Source organism: Hyla sarda, chromosome 4 (assembly GCF_029499605.1).
Source record: "Hyla sarda isolate aHylSar1 chromosome 4, aHylSar1.hap1, whole genome shotgun sequence".
Classification (NCBI taxonomy): domain Eukaryota; kingdom Metazoa; phylum Chordata; class Amphibia; order Anura; family Hylidae; genus Hyla; species Hyla sarda.
Genome location: NC_079192.1, coordinates 176,731,176 through 176,753,365, shown reverse-complemented (window position 1 = coordinate 176,753,365; position 22,190 = coordinate 176,731,176). Strand labels below are relative to the sequence as shown.

Sequence of the window (22,190 nt, the reverse complement as noted above, 5' to 3'; positions counted from 1 at the left end):
CACTTTACAGTAAAACTGATGCCTTCTCCTTATTCTGTGGATCAATATGATTAAAACGATATGCCTATTTACATGCTTTTGTTATTGTACTACTTTAAAAAAAAAAAAAAAAAAGTGCAACTTTTTGTCAGAAAATTTGAATGCTTAAAGGGGTATTCCAGGGAAAAAAATGGCTCCAGAAAGTTAAACAGATTTATAAATTACTTCTATTAAAAAATCTTAATCCTTCCAATAATCATCAGCTGCTGAAGTTGAGTTGTTCTTTACTGTCTGGCAACAGTGCTCTCTGCTTGTCTCAGGAACTGCACAGAGTAGAAGAGGTTTGCTATGGGGATTTGCTTCTACACTGGACAGTTCCAGGTGTCATCAGAGAGCACTTAGGCTAAGCTTCTACTTGGTTTTTTGTCCTGCGTTTTTTTGCATAGAAAAAATGCCTGAAAAAACGCAAATGCAATTTCCTGCATCTGGCATTTTTTCTGGCGTTTTTTCTTGCTTTTTTTCTTTTGTGTGGAAATTGCACTTGGCAGGTTTTTTTGGTACCCAAAATTTGTTGGGTACCCAAAAAAAGGGATGCAGCAGTGATGGGGGGGGGGGGAAAAGTTAAATGAAATGTATATATTTTTTAACAACATTTTTATAATTTTTTTTTAATAAAGTGTGTGTGTGTGTGTGTGTGTGTGTGTTTGTGTTTGTTTCACTTTATATTTCTCTATTTAAAAAAAAAAAATTTAGGTAGTAGTACTACTACTCCCAGCATCGAACAGACTGTTCCATGATGGGAGTAGTAGTACCTGTACTGCAGCCAATCGCCGCTCTGAGGGAAATATGAATGAGTGGCTGGCCGGAGTACAGAGCAGAGATGCGATCGCTGCATATCTGCTATATAGACAGGACGATCGCAGCAGATGTCAGTAGTGATACCCGCTGTGATCTGTTCTTACCTGCAGGTACTACTACTCCCAATATGGGAGTACACTCTGCTCCATGCTGGAAGCGGAAGTATCTGCATTAATAGACAGATCGCTGCTGTGATCTGTCTATTAATGCAGGTACTACAGCTCCCAGCATGGAGCAGAGTATACTCCATGTTGGGAGTAGTAGTACCTGCAGTTAAGGAAAGATCACAGCGGATGTAACTACTGACACCCACTGTGATCCTCTTGTATAATGTATAGATGCGGCCACTCTTCTATGGTCCCCTGCACTGATGTGTGTGTGTGTGTGTGTGTGTGTGTGTGTGTATATACACATATTCATATATCCAACAGAGAGCTGTGATTGGCTGGAACCATCTGGCCAATCACAGCTCTCTGCGGGAAATATGAATATGTGTATATATACGTCAGTGCTGGGGACCAAAGAAGAGCGGCCGCCGCATCTATACATTATACAGGAGGATCGCAACGGGCGATCTGTCGATTAGTACAGGTACTACTACTCCCATCATGGAACAGTGTGTTCCATGCTGGGAGTAGTAGTACTACCTAAAAAAAAAAAAAAAAAATGTGAAAAACATACACACTAAATTTTTATTATTGTCAGCTACATTTTTAGGTCCCCCGCCCACCCACATAAATTGATCCCTGTTTTAAAAATTAATAAAAACTAATAATTAATTAATAAAATAATAATTAATTAATTAAAATTCGTTAGAATTTTTTCCTTCACTACTGTATCTGTTTTTTATTTTTATTTTTTTGTTTTTATGGTACCCTACGAAATGTTTTTGCAGGCGGTTTTCATTCTTTTTTGGATCGCTAAAGTACAAAAAAGAATGAAAACCGCCTGCAAAAATGCCAAAGTTAAAACCCACATATCGTTTTTCTTGGCATTTTTTCACTCCCATAGACTTCTATGGGAGAAAAATGCCACGATTTTGACAAAAAAATCACCAGTGGCTCAACATGCTGCAATTACCAACGATCTGAAAAACGCCAAAAAAGAGTGAAAAAACACCAAAGTGAAAAACAGCAAGTGGAATAAGAATTTTGCAATTTCTCATTGATTTACAGCTAACGTCTGGCCGCAGCATTTTTTGCGGCAGAATTGGCGTTTTTCTTGTTGTTTTTCCCCCAAAAAATCTAGTGGAATTCCAGCCTTAGACTGAAAATAACCACTCAACTTCAGCAGCTCATAAGTACTGAAAGGATTAAGATTTTTTAATAGAAGTAATTTACAAATCTTTTTAACTTTCTGGAGCCAGTTGATATACAAAAAAAAAAAATATTTTCCTTGAAAACCCATTTTAACCCTTTCTAAGGACCAATACAAGTAAACCTGTACGCCCCTGAAAGACCAGGCCTGTTTATTTTTTTTTCAAATCGGGGATGCCTTACTTTATTAGAGAATAACCCTGGTAACAATAACTCTGGTTTTGCCAATCATGATAATTCTAACATTGTTTTTTTTTTGTCACAAGTTGTCCTTCATGTACATAGTAAAAGTAAGCCGATATCATTTGTATTTTTTTTTACAATTTAAAAAATCATGAAATTTAAAAAAAATTATTTTTTTTTTTTTGCTATTTTAACACTGATAGGTTGCATATATTTATACCTTCTGACCAAACAGTTTATGAAACTTATACTTTCAGATGTCTACTTTTATTTTGAAAGCATTTTTTTGTTTTTAATTAACATTTTAAATGAATTAGAAGCCTAACAATTTAACTTGAAATTTTCACAATTTAGAAAATTTGAAAAGCCGTATTTATCGGGGTATAACACGCACCCTCATTTTTCCAAGGAAATTTTGGTAAAGTTTTTTACCAAAATATCCTTGGAAAAATGAGGGTGCGTGTGTGTGCAGGTGTACCTCGATAAACTGTTTCTGGCAGCTTCTGCAGTTCAATGATTTAAAGCAAGCGCTTTAAATCCTTGACGTGCAGTGGCTTCTGTGGGGCCAAAGTGCAACTGTTCTATTCCTTCTCTTGTCCCCGGTTTCATAGTTAAATATCCCCCTGCCGCCGCCACGGCCCAATTCCCTCCCCGTCCACGTTTTATAGTTAAATATCCCGCCGCCGCCACTGCCAAATTCCCTCCCCAGTGTTATAGTTACATGTGCCCTGGGGACTGCGGTCCTTCATGCTCCGGCGGTCTCCTGATCTGTCACTGTGCGCCGTGCACTGACTGACGAGTGACGTCGTGTTGAGGACGTCACTCGTCATTACGCAGTGCACAGTGACAGATCAGGAGACCGCAGGAGCATGAAGGTCCCCAAGGCACATATAACTATAAAACCGGGGACGGGGAGGGAATCTGGCAGTGGAAGTGGGACTCTGGCCAGGCAGAAGCTGCTGCAGTTCAATGATTTAAAACTCCCACTTTAAATCATTGAACTGCAGCGACTTTTGCGTGGTCACAAACAGTCTATCGGTGTATAACACGCAGATAGACTTTAGGCTAAAAATTTGAGCATAAAAAATGCGTGTTATACGCCGATAAATACGGTACATCTTTTTTTTTTTTTTTTTTATGTGCTATGCAAGGTTTGCAGAAATTTGAAGGTGGTAGAATATAGGAACCTACACCCCCCCCCCCCCAAATTACCCCATTTTAAAAACTAGACCCCTCAAGGTATTTGCTAGGGGGTACAGTGAGTATTTTGACACCATAGTTTTTTGGCAGGAATTATTACAGTGTCTGTTTAAAAATTTGAAATGTGTTTCTTTTCACAAATGCATCATTTGTGGGACATATTTTTTGTATATCACTTTCTGATTTTGAAAGAAATGCACCCTATATTTTATTGAGCTGCTCGGCCCGTGTTTGGAAATACCCCCGCTTAGGCCATATTTGGTTCCTTGGCCGCATGGTAGGACCCAAAAGGAGAGGAGCGCCATTTGGCTTTCAATAATTTGGCTTTATAAAAATTATAGGCCGCACTTCATCTTGCAAAGCATTCTAGCTAGCAGAACAATACTGCACCCCCACAAGTGTGTTGGCTGGACCAGGGACCGCTCTGATCGGTCCTTGGTCGGCTGGCAGTGACGCGCGGTGGTCTGTGACAGTTAAAGTTCCTGATGGATATATCTGTCATGTTGTGGGAATAAGCACCCACTCATGGCCAATATATCCAGCACTGGGTGTTAAAATAAAAAAAACTGGTTTATTTTGTCGGGGGGAGGGGTAGTCCCCATTCATACTGCATTTCTGCAGTATAGGTGTCCATTGTCATGTCAAAAAAGGATGGAGCTGCTACAGTATACGTCAGCGTCACTTTTTTTGATGTGATGCTGACAGATACCTCTAACACACTGCTCAAACGCAGTGTGAACGGGACGCAGTGTAGGTCACAAAGAGCGCATCCGCAGCATATTTCACACTGCGGATGCCCCCGGCAGTCAAAAGGGCGAGATCACTTCTGCGGCCGGGTAGCTCAGTGTGTCCGTCATGACTGTCGGCGGGAAATCTGCCACTATGAGTGGACACACAAAGCTACCCAGCCGCAGCAGGGAGCTTATTATGATTGCTGGCGGTCATCCGCAGCATGTAATATGCTGGGGATGTGCGCCGTGTGATTCTACACATTATGCATTTTTATTTTTCATGATATTGAATTTAAATTTTTTTATATTTTTTTACGTTTTTTTTTTTTTTTTTTTTTTTACACTTCTTGTTTTTACACTTGTATTTAATTTTTTACACTTTTTAATGCTTTGGCATCCTTAGTATTCCAAAGCATTACAGTTACATGCTGCCTACCAGTTTTACACTTTTTTTTTTTTAAATCCTTTTTGACACTTTTTTGGCGTTTTTCAGCTCCTTGGCGGTTTTGCAAAGTCACAGTATGTTAAGCCTATGGTGTTTTTTTTCCCCCCTGAAATCGTGGTGTTTTTCTCCCATAGAAGTCTATGGAAGTAAAGAAAAAAAGCCAAGAAAAACGCCATGCGGGTTTTAACTTTTGGCATTTTTGCAGGCGGTTTTTATTCTTTTTTTTGGACTTTAGCGATCCAAAAAAGTGATGGAGATACACTTTATTTTTTTTTTTATTTTTTTTTTTATACAATTTCGTAGGGTACCTACGAATTAAAAAAAAATAAATAAAGATACGGTAGTGATGGAAAAAATTTGTATTTAACAAAGTTTTTCATTTTTATAACAACATTTTTATTCATTTTTAAACGGGGATCAATTTGTGTGCGGGCAGGGCACTAAAAATGTAGCCGAAAAAAATAAAAATGTGTGTTGTGATCCTTCAGTATAATTTATTGATGCGGTCGGCAGCTCTTCTATGGTCCCCTGTACTGTCATATATATTCACCTATTCATATTTCCCGCAGAGAGCTGTGATTGGCCAGATAGTTCCAGAGTGTGCTCCATGTTGGGATTAGCAGTACCTGCAGGTAAGGACAAATCACAGCGGGTGTCACTCCTGACACCTCTGTGATCCTCCTGTATAATGTATAGATGCGGGCGGCCACTCTTCTATGGTCCCCTGCACTATGGTCACTCCTCCTATCTATTGCAGAGATGCGTAACTGCTCTCTACAGCGCTCTGCATCTCTGCAGCCAGTGATGTGAATAGAACATCACTCATTCATATTTCCATCTGAGAGCGGGGATTGGCTGCAACCATGCAGGAAATCACCACTCTGGGCATAAAATATGAATGAGTGATGTGAATTTCTATTCACACCACTGGCCGGCCCCGAGTACAGAGCAGAGATGCGAGCGCTGTATAGAGCCGCTCCGCATCTCAGGAGTGACACCCGGGGCGATTATTCCATGATGGGAGTAGTAGTACCTGTACTAATCGATTTGTCGCCCTGGGTGTCACTCCTGAGATGCGGAGCGGCTCTATACAGCGCTCGCATCTCTGCTCTGTACTCGGGGCCGGCCAGTGGTGTGAATAGAAATTCACATCACTCATTCATATTTTATGCCCAGAGTGGTGATTTCCTGCATGGTTGCAGCCAATCCCCGCTCTCAGATGGAAATATGAATGAGTGATGTTCTATTCACATCACTGGCTGCAGAGATGCAGAGCGCTGTATAGAGCCGCTTCGCATCTCAGGAGTGACACCCGGGGCGATAAATCGATTAGTACAAGTACTACTACTCCCATCATGGAATAGTCTGTTCCATGCTGGGAGTAGTAGTACTACCTAAAAAATATTTTAAAAGTGAAACACACACACACTTTATTAAAAATAAAAATTTCTTTATAAAAAATAAACATTTTTTCGTTAAATACATTTTCCCCTACTGCATTTTTTTTATTTTATTTCTTTTTTTTTTGCTACCCAACAAATTTTGAAAAAGCACCAAATTGCCAAAAATGCAATTTCCACTCAAATGCAAAAACGCCAGAAAAAAACGTCAGACACAAGAAACTGCTCTGGCGTTTTTTTTTTTTTTTTTTTTTGCACAAGAGCATGCAGAAAAAAACCACGTTGAAACTTAGCCAAAATTGGATACGGCAAGAAGTAGTAGTTATATATGTCTTCACAGTGGCTTGTAGATGAAAACCAGAAGTGCGATAAAAACATAGAAGAGGTACAAATCTTTCCATTATACTTTTGGTTCCACTCTTGAGTAAATGGGGAATCTGAGTACTGTATCTTGTTGGGCAGAAGTCCTGTCCAAACTGTAGGCTATTTGAATTTGGTGTTTTGTCAAACTTGATCCTGTTTTCAGGGCAGAATCCTATCTGTGGTAATAAAATAGCACTTAAAGGGGTACTCCACTGGAAAAAATAATAATTATTATTTTTTAATCAACTGGTGCCAGAAAGTTAAACAGATTTCTAAATTACTTCTATTTAAAAATCTTCATGCTTCCAGTACTTATCAGCTGCTGAATACTACAGAGGAAGTACTTTTCTTTTTGAACATTCTTTCTGTCTGACAACAAGTGCACACTTCTGACACCTCTGTCCATGTCAGGAACTGTCCAGAGCAGGAGAGGTTTGCTATGGGGATTTACTCCTACTCTGGACAGTTCCTAAAATGGACAGAGGTGTCAGCAGAGAGCACTGTGATCAGACATAAAGGAAGTTTAAAAATCAAAGAACTTCCTCTGTAGTATACAGCAGCTGATAAGTACTGGAAGGATTAAGATTTTTTAATAGAAGTAATTTATAAATCTATTTAACTTTTTGGCAGCAGTTGATAAAAAAAAAATGTTTTCCAGTGGCGTACCCCTTTAAAGGGATATTCCCATCTCACTTTTGTGGACTTTTCAGCCCCCTTTGGCCACTTTTGTGTTAGTGTGATGTATGCATTGGATCATACACTTTATAATCCCCTCACAAACTGAGTGTCTGACTAGACGCTGAGCCAGAGGTTGTAGACTTTCCATCTAGGGAAAGCTGTATAATATCTACCAGTCTAATGCTGGCAATGCACACTAGGTCATTAGCCAACAATCTAATGTATATTGATAGCATTAGTTACAAATTATGAAGTACAGGTGTCATAACTAAGGTTTTTTTTTTGTTTTTGTTTTGTTTTTTACCTTGTGTATGTCTGATCTAAAAACATACAGGGAAATTTATGATAGACCTGCATTTGATATGTAGGTCTAAAGCAAAAATCTGTTGCAGTAATATGCCCCAAATCTAATGCATCTTTGACTGTCTTTGCACAACAATGTATGATGGCTAAAAGCTGCAATAGAGTAGAGTTCTTCTATAATTAACACTAACTTTATTAAAGGGGTACTCCGGTGTAAAACTTTACAAATCTGTTTAACTTTCTGGCACCAATTGATTTAAAAAAAAAAATTCCACAGGAGTACCCCTTTAAGTAAAAGGGAACCTGTTGTCATGCTGCATTAACCACAAGCTACAGCTACAGCTTTGACTTAATAGATCTCTTCCTGTGCTGTCTGTGCTTCCATAACGTAGAAAAATGCTTTTATTATTTGGTGCCAAATGCCAGAGGTGTTTCCTGATAACAAAATTATAATAAAAAAAAAAATGTCCCGAATGGTTTTCCGACCATTTGAAGGGCATCTTACATATCCCTTCCATCATCCATTGCTGGCCATCCCCATAACCATAAGTTGACATGTCATATATTGAAATAACAAGTAATGATGACGCTCACAAATGTATACTCTTAAGGTTCTACTATGGGTTTACAAAAAAAGTTGGCTAAAATTTTGAAGGCAAAGTTTTTGAAAAATACCTTGGATTTCAGCTGATAAATAGTGCTTATCATAGTCCAGTATGATAACTGTTTTTCAAAATCTTTTCCTCCATGCCCTCTAGTTTTTCTGCCATGTGCCTCAAAGTTATACTGAAGTGGGGGCTATTCCAACCTATTATACTGCACTATGTGTTCAAAAAAATAAGTGGACGTTGTCATAGTTGTGCCCAGTTGCTAGCATCATGACGTTATTGTATTGACTATTCCTCCAACAATGAAACGTCCATCATTTCCCCTATGCAATGGAGGCCTCAAACAGGTATTTTCACTATTCTAACAAAGTTTATTCATGGAAAAACTGACTTGTTCACAATGCTCCATAATATGTCTGTGTCCTGCAATAAAAACTGCTAATAGGTGAGAGAATAGTTTTACATGTTATACTGTAACTTCTTACATATACCGTGCTTCAGTTAAACGTCTCATGCAAGTTACACATTAACTGCATGCAGAAAAACAAATGTATTATAAAAGACATTTTATTCTTCCCATATTAAGACTGCAAATAAAAATTAAGCAAAGTGGTCTGTCTTTTGCAATTACAACACTTTAGAGAATCTGTCAGTTTCATGTAATACTTGAAGTTTAAGTGTCAAGAAGGCTTTGCCAAACCATAGCATGCATGCCTCCTCCCTCCCCCACCCTTCCCTGCTTTGACGGACTGTTGTTCAGTGCTCAGTGCCGGAACCCAAGCCCTATAATTAACAGACAGAAACTGGTGGGGGAGAAAGGAGACGTGCATACTGGGGCCATAAACTCCTCATTTACAGTTGACATCTGAGCATGACATAAAGTGAGAGATTCCCTTTAACTTATTTTGCATGCATGTTCCAGTCAGTGAGATTTCTCAATATAGACACAAAGGGTTGAGTTAGAAGATGGAGGAAATTGGTGCTTTATGGAGCACTATGGGGGAGATTTATCAAAACCTGTGCAGAGGAAAAGTTGCCCATAGCAACCGATCAGCTCGCTTCTTTCATTTTTAACAAGACCTCTGCAAAATGGAAATAAGCAATCTGATTGGTTGCTATGGGCAACTGGGCATCTTTTCCTTTGCACAGGTTTTGATAAATCTTTTCCCAATATCATCTCTTTATATGTGATTGATGGGTATATCAAAACACAGCCCTTCACCAATTACTACCACTAATGTGTTTCCATGACCTGTCAGGTGAACCTTCCCTTTAAAAATCCCCCAAACACAGATTAATGTTTGATGGGGAAAATTTTCATATAAAAGGATAGGGGATAAGTGTCGGAGGGGGGGGGGGCAAAGGTCTCACCGCTAGGACCCACACACCCCCCCCCCAACACCCACTGCCCCACGATCTCCAGCACTGCATCGTGGCTCTCCCCAGGGACAGATCATGTCAATATTAGGACTGCAAATAAATAGATAAGGAATAAGTTGTAAAGTTGTACGGATAGGGAATAAAGTTGTACGGCACCACATTACTCCTTTTAAGCAAGAAAAAAATGACTTGGAAGTTATCCAATACAATCGGAGTCCTTTTCTTTACATGCATTTTGTAGCTAATATCATGCAGTATTTATGGTTAAAATGTGGTTATTTGTAGATTTGCCTGGGTAAGTGTGATATTTACCTTCTGTAAAATGGGAAATACAGGAACAAACTTAAAAGTGAAAAATAGTCTGTGTTGGCTGAGTCTTCCCTTATGTGGCACTAATAACCACTTTTATGTGAGTCATCACAATTTCTAAATGGATGTGGCAACTATTAAATGTTTTACATAGCAATAAAAACCCACAGCTACTCTACTGTAACATTAGAGGGAGTCTTTTATAGCAAACCAGACCCTCCACAAAAAGCTAGTGGAAAGAATTGCCTACTTACTAAGGGCTGATGGGAAGAAAGGCTTATTAAGAAGGGACCTTCTATGTGGATGTAAATCTGGTTTTTAACTGTATTGGATCTGCTTTCTCTTATTTGTCAAAACTGTAAAAGACGATTCTCAGTGTCCTAACCCTCAGGTCTAGATGGAATTAGAAGAGGTTTACGAGAATCTGAATGTTGGTTTGTAAGTATTTACAGTATAGAGATAGCCTGTTCTATCCGGACTCCTCTTGTAATCTGAGAGAAGATGTGTCCTTTGAGGTATGATAAATCTTTCAACCTTCAACTGTATGTAGGGACAACCTGTAAGCTATGTTTCACACAAAACTGCGGCAAATCATCTGTTATGGAAACACCTTGGATTGCTACAAACAGTAGAGAGGTGCTGCTGGTACTAGAAAGTGACACGTAGCTAATGTATATTCTAGAAACTAGCTACAGAAAGCGGGTTTTCCTTTTATTTGTGTATTTATAGATAGTTATCTCCCTCATTATCTATATATCTACCCACTCACTCCACTATTATGGCTCACAGAAAAAGAAATGGTATGCCTCCATATAAAATCTGGTACAGATAGGGTTGCGAATCGGCCATAAACTTCACGTTCAAACCATTATGATCCTATACAGTTATCATGATCACCAGGTCCTCCCAATCTGTCCTGTTATTCTGTAAGCTTTAAATAGATTTTGCTACAGCAGCAGATACTATGTAAAATAAAATAAAAAAATATATATTTCGTATTTTTACCCCACTTTGTACAGCACAACAGAAGATGGGAATGTTAATGTAAACTGCAATAATGAAAACCTAAATGGGGAGTTTTAAAAACAGTATCATGCAATACATGGTTAAAAATTGAGCAAATTTCCTAAATCTCATGAGTGGAGATGAGCGAACTTACAGTAAATTCGATTCGTCACGAACTTCTCGGCTCGGCAGTTGATGACTTATCCTGCGTCAATTAGTTCAGCCTTCAGGTGCTCCGGTGGGCTGGAAAAGGTGGATACATTCCTAGGAAAGAGTCTCCTAGGACTGTATCCACCTTTTCCTGAAAGCTGAACTAATTTATGCAGGAAAAGTCATCAACTGCCGAGCCGAGAAGTTCGTGACGATTTAAATTTACTGTAAGTTTGCTCATCTCTACTCATGAGGCATGGTTGATAAATATTGTGCACCCGATGTATTCGGAGTTTATGTTCACACAATGTTTTTGGGACATTCTGACATGAAAAAATCAGTTTTAGATTTAAAAAAAAACAGCTGTGGTTTCCCTTTTTGAAGTGCAGTGAATTCAATGGAAATAAATCAGTCAGTTCATATATAGTTAAATTTTTGTCAAATATAAAATTAAAGAATGTATCCAGTAATAGAAAAATAGAGCTAGTTTCTTCCAAAAAACCAAAACAAAAAAAAACAGCACCACACCCCTGTCATCAGGCCTTACAACTTGGTTCCATTTACTTTGGTAGAACTGAGATGTAATACCACACACAACCTGAGGACTGGTGTTGCGCTGTTTTTGAAGAAATCGGCTCGGCTATTCTAATCCTGGATAACTCCCCTTTTTGGGACTTTTTTTTATATACACTTTTTGTAGCACATTCTTGGGTAATTTATGTCTGGTTGGTCTGCATATGCCAATGGATGGGAAAAAAATCTGAAAAAAATGGTTTACAGAGTTCTAAAATGGCTCAAAATGGTGCAAAATGTTTTAACAGTGTGAGACTCATTTTGCCTGTAAAATTGACTTTTTGAGGCTCAAAATACTGTGTGTAGCCCGACTTGGATATCCTGTTCTGTGTGACCATTCAGTGTGCATATGAAGTTACATGGACATAGAGGAATTCCTGTTGCTCAGCAGTAGCTGACAATAACTCTTAGACTAGGACACTGGAACCTTTGTCATACAACGGTCTGACTTCTTCATTGGTATCAGTCCATAACAAATACTTCTGATTACCAGCCAGGAAATAGTCCTTTTATTTTACACTTCCTAGTCAACCTATGTCTTTAAAGGGGTATTCCAGGGAAAAACTTTTTTATTTTTTATTTTTTTTTTCACATCAACTGGCTCCAGAAAGTTAAACAGATTTGTTAATTACTTCTATTAAAAAATCTTAATCCTTTCAATAATTATCAGCTGCTGAATTTGAGTTGTTGTTTTCTTTCTAGCAACAGTGCTCTCTGCTGACATCTCTGCTTGTCTCGGGAACTGCACAGAGTAGAAGAGGTTTGCTATGGGGATTTGCTTCTAAACTGGGCGGTTCCCGAGACACGTGTCATCAGAGCACTTAGACAGAAAAGAACAACTCAACTTCATCAGCTCATAAGTACAGAAAGGATCAAGATTTTCTAATAGAAGTAATTTACACATCTGTTTAACTTTCTGGAGCCATATGAGATAGATATAGATAGATAGAGCTAGATAGATAGATAGATATATATATATATATATATATATATATATATATATATATATATATATATATATATATATATATATATATCTATCTCTAATATATATATTTTTTTTTTTCCTGGAGAACCCCTTTAACTGAGCAAGAAACCACAGTTTTCTTTAAATGTCCAGGTAAGATCTAGTATTAATTGTATATGAATGCAGTGCAATCTTAGAGGTTGCCCCAGGAATTTTAACTTTTCTTGTTGCCCAGATGTAAATTAAAAACTAAATAATGTAATTTCATAACCAAAGCTGCACAGATTTCTCAATTTGCAGACCCCATCTTATGGTCCTGGCACACCCACTTATGCATGTAAAAGTGGTCGTACCAGAAGCATAAGGGGGGAGGGGGGTCTGAAAACAGGACATCATTGCACTATTCACAATAAAAGTTCATAGTAAGTTATTAATATTAATATTTTTTACATGCACCTAATAACCAAATATTTTTTATGCCCCCAGGCAACCACTTCAAAGAGTACCTGTTATCAAACCATACATTCCAAGCTAACTCAATTATATTCCCTAACTACTCCTGACATCCCTCCTGCCCTTTAACCCCTTAAGGACTCAGCCCATTTTGGCCTTAAGGACTCAGACAATTTAATTTTTACGTTTTCATTTTTTCCTCCTCGCCTTCTAAAAATCATAACTCTTTTATATTTTCATCCACAGACTAGTATGAGGGCTTGTTTTTTGCGCGACCAGTTGTCCTTTGTAATGACATAACTCATTATATCATAAAATGTATGGCGCAACCAAAAAACACTATTTTTGTGGGGAAATTAAAACGAAAAATGCAATTTTGCTAATTTTGGAAGGTTTTGTTTTCACGCCGTACAATTTATGGTAAAAATGACGTGTTCTTTATTCTGAGGGTCAATACGATTAAAATGATACCCATTATTATATACTTTTATATTATTGTTGCGCTTAAAAAAAAAATCACAAACTTTTTAACCAAATGAGTACGTTTATAATCCCTTTATTTTGATGACCTCTAACTTTTTATTTTTCGGTATAAGTGGCGGTATGGGGGCTCATTTTTTTGCGCCATGATCTGTACTTTTTTTTTGATACCACATTTGCATATAAAAAACTTTTAATACATTTTTATAAATTTTTTTTAATAAAATGTATTAAAAAAGTAGGAATTTTGGACTTTTTTTATTTCGTTCACGCCGTTCACCGTACGGGATCATTAACATTTTATTTTAATAGTTAGGACATTTACGCACTCGGCGATACCAAATATGTCTATAAAAAATGTTTTTTACGCTTTTTGGGGGTAAAATAGGAAAAAACGGACGTTTTACTTTTTTATTGGGGGAGGGGATTTTTCACTTTTTTTTAACTTTTACTTTTACATTTTTTTACATTTTTTTTTACACTTGAATAGTCCCCATAGGGGACTATTCATAGCAATACCATAATTGCTAATACTGATCTGTTCTATGTATAGGACATAGAACAGATCAGTATTTTCGGTCATCTCCTGCTCTGGTCTGCTCGATCACAGACCAGAGCAGGAGACGCCGGGAGCCGCACGGAGGAAGGAGAGGAGACCTCCGTGCGGCGTTATGAATGATCGGATCCCCGCAGCAGCGCTGCGGGCGATCCGATCGTTCATTTAAATCGCGAACTGCTGCAGATGCCGGGATCTGTATTGATCCCGGCACCTGAGGGGTTAATGGCGGACGCCCGCGAGATCGCGGGCGTCGGCCATTGCCGGCGGGTCCCTGGCTGCGATCAGCAGCCGGGATCAGCCGCGCATGACACGGGCATCGCTCCGATGCCCGCGGTCATGCTTAGGACGTAAATGTACGTCCTGGTGCGTTAAGTACCACCTCACCAGGACGTACATTTACGTCCTGCGTCCTTAAGGGGTTAAAGGGGTACTCTGGCACTAAACATCTTATCCCTTATCAAAAGGAATAGGGGATAAGATGTTAGATCACAGGGATCTTGCCACTGGGGACCCCCACGATCTCTCCTGCAGCACCCCCGTTTTTCAGCTGCACAGAGCAAGGATCGCTCTGTGGCTGCTAACGGGCGGTGCAGGGGATGGAGTATTGTGACGTCATGGCCCCGCCCCCTCAATGCAAGTCTATGGGAGGGGGCGTGATGGCCATAGACTTGCATTGAGAAGGCGAGGTGTGATGTCCCAAGGGGGCAGAGTCGTGACGTCACGAAACTACGGCCCTGTAGCTGTGACCCTTCAGGCACGGTGAACATCGCTCTGTGCAGCTGCCACAGGTGGGTGTCTGCATGAGCGTGCGGGGGTCCCCATATAGATAGGGGATAAGATGTCGTAGGGCCGGAGTACCCCTTTAACCCTTAAGGACCACGCCCATTTTGACCTTAAGGACCAGGCCAATTTTATTTTTGCGCTTTTGTTTTTTCCTCCTCTCCTTCTAAAATCCATAACTCTTTTATATTTATACACCTCTACAGACCCATATAAGGGCTTGTTTTTTGCGTGACCAATTGTACTTTGTACACCTCACTTTACCATAAAATGTACGGCGAACCCAAAAAATCATTTTTTTATTTTATTTTATTTTTTTTTAGGGAGGAAATTTGCTAATTTTGGAGGGTTTCGTTTTCACACTGTACACTTTACGGTAAAAATGACATGTGTTCTTTATTCTGTGGGTCAATACAATTAAAATGATACCCATTGCTAAATACTTATCTATTATTGTACCGCTTAAAAAAACTCTCAAACTTTTAGTACAAAATCAGTATATTTAAAATTGCCCTATTTTGACCACCTATAACTTTCATTTTTCCGTATATTTTTGCACTGTGGTCTGTACTTTTTATCAATACCACATTTGAGTATATGTAACTTTTTAAATTCCTTTTTTTTTTTTTTTTTTTTTTTTTTTTTATAAAATGTGACAAAAAAGCTGCAATTTTGGACAGAGGGAATAGCACTGATCAGTATTATCGGCAATCTGCTCTGGTCTGAGATCGAGCAGATCAGAGCAGAAGAAGAGCCCTGGAGATGGCCGGAGGCAGGTGAGGGGACCTCCGGCCACCATTTTAGATGATTGAATCCGCGGGAGATCCAATCATCTATTTAAATGTGCACATTGCCGCAGATGCCGTGATCTGTGTTGATCACAGCATCTGAGGGGTTAATGGCAGACATCCCGGTTGCTGATATATCTGTCTTATAGGAACAATATATTAAAGGGGTACTCCAGCGCTAAGACATCTTATCCCCCCCTCCCATAGGCTTGCATTGAGGGGGCGGAGCGTGATGTCAGATGGGGGCGGGGCCATGACATCACAATGCTCCGGCCCCTGTGATCGCCAGTAATCAGACCCGGAGCGAACATGCTCCGGGGTCTGATTATAACGGAGTGCTGCGTGCATGATCAATGGTGTCCCCAGAGGCGGGACCCCCGCGATCAGGCATCTTATCCCCTATCCTTTGGATAGGGATTAAGATGTCTTAGCGCTGGAGTACCCCTTTTAAAAGTTTAATTTGGTGACAGGTACTCTTTTAGGAATTACTTAGGTCACATTGAATTGTGCGAATATTATAACTGATGAATGCACAGTAGAACAACTTACATTGTGTGATGATATTTGGGACGAGGTAAGATTAAACAAACTCTGGCAAAATATCTCTCCATATTTTAAACCACATATAAAGAATTAAAAAAAATTTAAATATATATATATATAATTATACACACACACATACGTTGAGCACCAGCCAATAGTCCTCGTATGAAACTATGCATCATTAATGGATTCATACAGATTTTTATGGTATAAACACTGAACAAAAACAAGGTGTGAACTGTGTTCTGTAATTCCTCCCCCACTCCCTGTGTGGTCAGTTATAAAACAGACCCTCTGTAATTCATTTACACAACTAAGCACTAAAAAAGAGGGGACTAAATTATTATTATTTTTTTTTTTTTTTACATTTTATTAAGTCACTTCTAAATCCTCTTGTAGGCAATGATGGGGAGAACAGCTGGGCAACAAAATATAGCTTTTGTGGTGGTGTCTACCAGTCACCCCTGGATTTCCATGGCAGTATCCTGCAGTATGATTCCACTCTTAAACCCATTCAACTGTATGGGTACAATGCTTCCAGCACAGACTACTTCACCATATCCAACAATGGACATACAGGTACAAAAGTGAAGTTCTCTAACAATCTGATGTTATAAGAGACAAACAAACTAAATGGATTAAACTTATTTTTTTCTTAGTGTCTATGTCCCTGCTTCCAAGTATGTACCTAGAGATCCCACCTTTCCGCTACATTGCTTCACAACTTCACTTCCATTGGGGTAGCTTGGCGGATCAAAAAGGGTCAGAGCATTGCATTGGTGGCAGAAGGTATCCAGCTGAGGTACGTCATACTTTAACAGATTTTTATCTCACGCTCAGTAGTTTAACTGGTTATATGTATAGCATTAAGCAGATTGGCCTATGCCTAGACTTTACCAGCATACCTAAAACATTATTTAAAAAAAATTCCATTAATCATTCCCCCCCCCCCTCCCATCTCCAGGACAGCACCCCCTGAGATCACCTCTTAGGTCCATCTTCAGAGAACATTACAGATTTTGCAGGGCCTGGGGTACATTGACAACAAAGAAAAAAGTCAGATTTTGTACCCAGCTCCAGAAAGCTTTCCCTGGGGACCCTATTGGTTTCAGTGAAACAGTGCACTTTTTTTTTTTTTTTTCAATTGAGAAAATAAACATTTCTGTTGCTCACACCCTGTTCAGGAAACCATGTAGATCTTAGGACCTCTTGTATTCCATCAGTGGGCACAGATTGACTGACTCAAGACTTCTGCAGAGGTTAGTCTTGTCTAGCTGCAACAAGAGCCAGGCATCCTTTAGAAAAGAGACTTTTCCTTCCTCATCACCTCTCCAGTGGTGGCTTTATAGGGAGCGTTCTAAGGAAAGGTGTTCATTGGAGTCAAGAGCAGGCAGTAGTTGGAGCTCACACAGAAAATCTTCCAGTTCAGGGGAAATGTGATCTTAACATGAGGAAAAGGGCCTCAACCTACAGAGCTGATGGCCATGGATGGCTTTTCAGGGTCTAGAACAGCTATGCAAGAACTGACGTGCTCATCCCTGCTGACAATATGACAATACTACAGCAGTAGCATTTATTCAGCATCACGGGGGTCCAAGACCACTCTGTGGAGACTATTTCAAAATAAATATTTTTTGGGACAGAGGGAAATGTAAAAGCAGCAGTCTACTTAAATGGAGGGTGGAATATCAGGACACACTTTCTGAGTTGTCAGAACTTGCCATGTGGGTTTTCAACATGATTGTTAAAAATAATTTTTTTTTTTTTTTTTAAAGTAGGGCTTGCCTCATACTTGATTGCCTCAAGCAAAATCACAAGGTCAACCAGTTCTTTTCTCTCAATACCAGAGACCAACCTCTAGCAGTAGATGCACTAGCTTAGAATTGGTCTTTTGATCTAGCCTATGCCTTTCCTCCTCTGACATTAGAATCTATGGTATGTATAACTATGCAGTTCTAAGGCTCCACTATGGCCAAAGAGGGTTTGGTTTTCCCTTCTGAAGTCCCCGTCTTATGAGGGTCCCATCATCTTTCCAAACCTTGCTAATCTTCTATCATGAAGCCCAGTCTTCTTCTCTTACCCCCAGAATCAATGCAGAAAATAGAAAATGGTATAGAAAGCGCTCACCTCCTCTGTGCACGTGCAATCAGTCCTCATTCACCGTCTCAAGAATAGAAAAGTCCAAGATATTCACAGCACTGGCAAAAATATCCATTTATTAGAATCCATTAAAATCCACAAGGTACATAAAGGGGCAGTCTGACATGTTTGAGATAAGAACCTCCCCCTCTGATGCGTTTCCGCCCTATCGGGCCTTAATCATGGATACAGCGGACAGCATTGCCAGGTATTTAAAGAGCCAATAGCTCCACCTATACTAGGGGTGTATATGCAACATGTTAAAAAACACATGGTAAATACAAAAAAGAAAAACAATAAAAACTTCAATAACTTATAACCAAATCTAGCCTATGATTCATGCCTTTCGGATACGAGGTATCAAACATTACAATCCAAAAACTTTCCCATTTCAACAATTTTGAATGTCTGTCTCCTCCTCGTAGTGGCTTCGTAACCATTTCTATTCCAGAGATCACCAGGGCACTAACGTCACCTGCATAAGTATATGAAAAATGTTTAGAGACATTGGAAGGGTTTCTTGTGATGTGGGTTGCTCCATAGATATGTTATCTTAATCTATCTTTAATGCATCTACTTGTGCAGTCCACATATCCTAAATTGCAAATCGTACAATGTACGAAGAAAATTTCCACTACCATATATTCGGAAATTTTTATCCAGAGATGGAATTATATTCTAACAGACTCCTCACTACGCCTGATGAAGTTAGAGTTTGAGGAGGAGGCTTTAAATGGGCACTGTCATGAACTTTTTTTTATGTTGTAGTACTGATGTACTACAACATATTTCTAATATACTTAATTTTTTTTTCTTTTTATTAAAACACTTTATTTTAATGTTGAATTCCCTCCACTAGGGGTCTCCCTCCTAGTGGCCGACTGTAGCCTGGCGTGATGTCACGCCTGAATTCAGACCGATGCCGGCCGGGCAATCTGTTAGAATTCATTCAGCCTGCGCTCGCTACCTGCCTGTCAATCAGCGCATTGGCTCCCTGGCCTCACACGCCGGCCCCGCCTCCCGCTGCTGCCTCAGGATGGACTGGACATCGGTATGTTGGGTGGGGGGATTTTAGCACCGCGGCCATGAAATGTATTACTTTCAGCGGTGGTGAGGGGGGGGGGGGGATTTGCGGGGGTAGCGCCGTGGCCACGTAATGTATTTCGGGTGGGGGGATGAAATGTATTGCTTTCAGCGGAGGGGGGGGGGGGGGGTGTAGCGCCGCGGTCAATAAGTTATTGTTTTCACCTGTACAGTATGCCTCCAGTTGTTTCCCCACTACAACTCCCAGCATGCCCTGACAGCCAATAGATGTCAGGGCAAGCTGGGAGTTGTAGTGGTGAAACAGCTGGAGGCACCCTGTATAGTGAACTAAGGGCGGAAGTGTCGGACCCAGCAGGCATCAGGGACGTCGAGCCTGCTGGGGAAGTCTGCCTGGTAAGTGAGCACACTACCAGGCAGACAAAAAGGCATTTCTACCATAGTAAAAAAAAAAAAATTTAAAGGCAGTGAGGGGGTTAGGGATAGATGGGCAATAGGCACTGAAAGAAAAAAAAAGGATGTGGGAGCTACCCTTTAATGAATATCTGCATAGACATAAAAAACTACAGGAAAACCTGCAATGTTATAAAACTAAAAGATTTCCAGGAATTGGGCACGTCTATAAAAGGAAAAATTGCTGAATTGGAGGATATTATTGTTAAAACAAAAACCAGTAAATTTGAACGAGATGTGGTGGACTTCTCTACTAATATGACTTACGAGTGGGGAAGATGGGCGAAATTTCAACTCTGGTCCATTCTCCAACAGTCTAAAAATCAACGCAAAAATAACAATAAAAAAATACACAGTATCTAAAAATGTCACCTTTAGCCAAACCGAAACAGTGAATGATTCCACTGATGACCACAGTCCTGTCTCAGATATATAAACTGATAATGAAACTGTTGTGAAAAATCCCAAATCTGCTTCGTATTACTCGACGTCTAAACCTAAATATGTGAACAAATCGAATGAAAAAAGTCCTCAAGAAACGGACAAGATGAGGAGGCCGAAAACACCGCAAGAAGATATTCTCAGCGAGTAAAGGACAAATACAAACAGAGATAATTGTGGTTAATCTGTCGTCTTATATTGTATCTAATGCCCAGGTCAGCTTATTATCTAAAGGCTTATCATATGCATCTACATATAATTTTGACCTACACCAAACAATTAAAGACGTTAACTGTTTTTCCAGGCTTCTTACAGTGAAAAGACATCCACACAGGAAACGCAATCAGTCCCTTCACAATTTGAACTGTCTCCAAAAATATAAATACACTTTCATTTCAAGACTGTATTGTTCTCAACTACCTGATACCTTTAAATGAGGAGACACACTGTGAGAGCAAAATTGAGGAGTCCAGATCAATGGAATTTAAAAATCTGTCATATTTTATCCGATAAGTCTAGATGTGAAGCGTTGGATCGTTTCAGGAACTCATATGAAGAACTTGTGAATTTACATTGGAAAACGAAAACTGAAGCACAAACTGGAGAACAAATATAAGAAAAATCTTTCTAAAGCAGAAAGAAGGGCAATTTCAGAACTGAAAGAAAATGACAATTTATTAGTACGATCGGCCAACAAAGGCGGAGCCGTGGTGCTTCTGAATAAAGAACTTTATATCAAACTAAATAAAAACATGTTGAATGATGAGAGAACGGATCCAACCACGGAATATCAGTCAAGTCTGAAACTCCTTCTGGAGGAGGGACTGGCACTATCTGTGCTAACACAAAAAGAATTAGATTTTTTGTTTAATGCCTCTTCTATTCCACCTATTTTTCATTTGTTACCTAAGATTCACAAGAGCCTTTTGTGGTGTGAATTGGCTCTTTTAAATGAATCTTTGTGTGAATGGGTTGACCAATTTTTGTAACCGTTGGTGAAAGTTACATTTGGGTACATTAGAGACACAAAGCATCTACTTGGTGTCCTTGGTGACATACAATGGCAGTCAAATAACAAATGGCTGACATGTGATATCGAAACATATACACATGTATCCCCCACAATTTGGCTCTGATAGCTATAGAATTCCACTTGGATAAATAATCTAATTATAACTCTGATTTAAAAATGAATTATCCTTTCAGCTATTCATTATTTGACGCATAATTTTTTTATGTTAAAAATATTATTTACAGCGAGTGGGAGCCTCTACGGGCGCAAAATATTAACCTTCATTAGCTATTTTTTATGTTGCGTGGTGGGAGGAACAGTTTTTTTATTTTTATTTGATGCACTTAACCCTTTCGTTTCAGACGTGTTGTGGTGCAGCCGCTACATAGACGATATCATCATCCTCATTTGGAGGTCTGATGTGGCCATACCCAACTTTATGCAGTATTTAAATAGCAATCCCTGTGCGTTAAGATTTGCATATGATTTTCACCCTACTTTAATTGCATATCTGGATGTCAAGCTAGAAATTGAGGATCAAAAGATTGTCAGTTCTACCTTCAGAAAGCCAACAGCCGGCAATCCAGTGCTGCACGCAAACTCATGTCACCCTAAACATATTGTTAAAAATTTACCATATGGGTAATTTATCCATAGTAAAAGAAATTGTTCTTCAGTGGAATTGTTTGAGTCAAAGTGTAAAACTGTCAGAAATATTGAAACAAAGGAATTATCCTGCTGGTCTTATTAATTCAGCTATCAAGAAAGTTCAAGCATTGGATAGGGAAGGTTTACTTTGTGAGAAAAAAACGAAAGACCAGAAGATTCCCCCCCCCCCCCCCCCCCCCCTATAAACAATCGCCCAAACTAAGGAGGTAGTTAACTTTTTGTTACTACATTTAGTAAACAATATAATTAATATTAAACTATTGCAACTAAATATCTCCCTGTCCTGGAACAAGGTAATACCCTAAAGAATGTCATTCGCAAAGGCTGCAGGTTCTCGGCAAAATGCCCACCTAACGTACAATCCATTTTGGCACCTTCACATAT

At 39.3% G+C, this 22,190-nt stretch overlaps 1 protein-coding gene across 5 annotated transcripts in view; it reads left to right on the top strand.

Moving 5' to 3' along the window:
• The window catches only part of CA12 (carbonic anhydrase 12), a 153,320-nt gene that overhangs the window by 112,888 nt on the left and 18,242 nt on the right, over positions 1-22,190 (top strand). For all 5 annotated transcript variants that reach the window (XM_056572856.1, XM_056572855.1, XM_056572854.1 and 2 more), the window contains 2 exons: positions 16,451-16,630; positions 16,711-16,853. In XM_056572856.1, the coding sequence (XP_056428831.1) occupies positions 16,451-16,630; positions 16,711-16,853 (323 nt within the window). The remainder of the gene's footprint in view (positions 1-16,450; positions 16,631-16,710; positions 16,854-22,190) is intronic.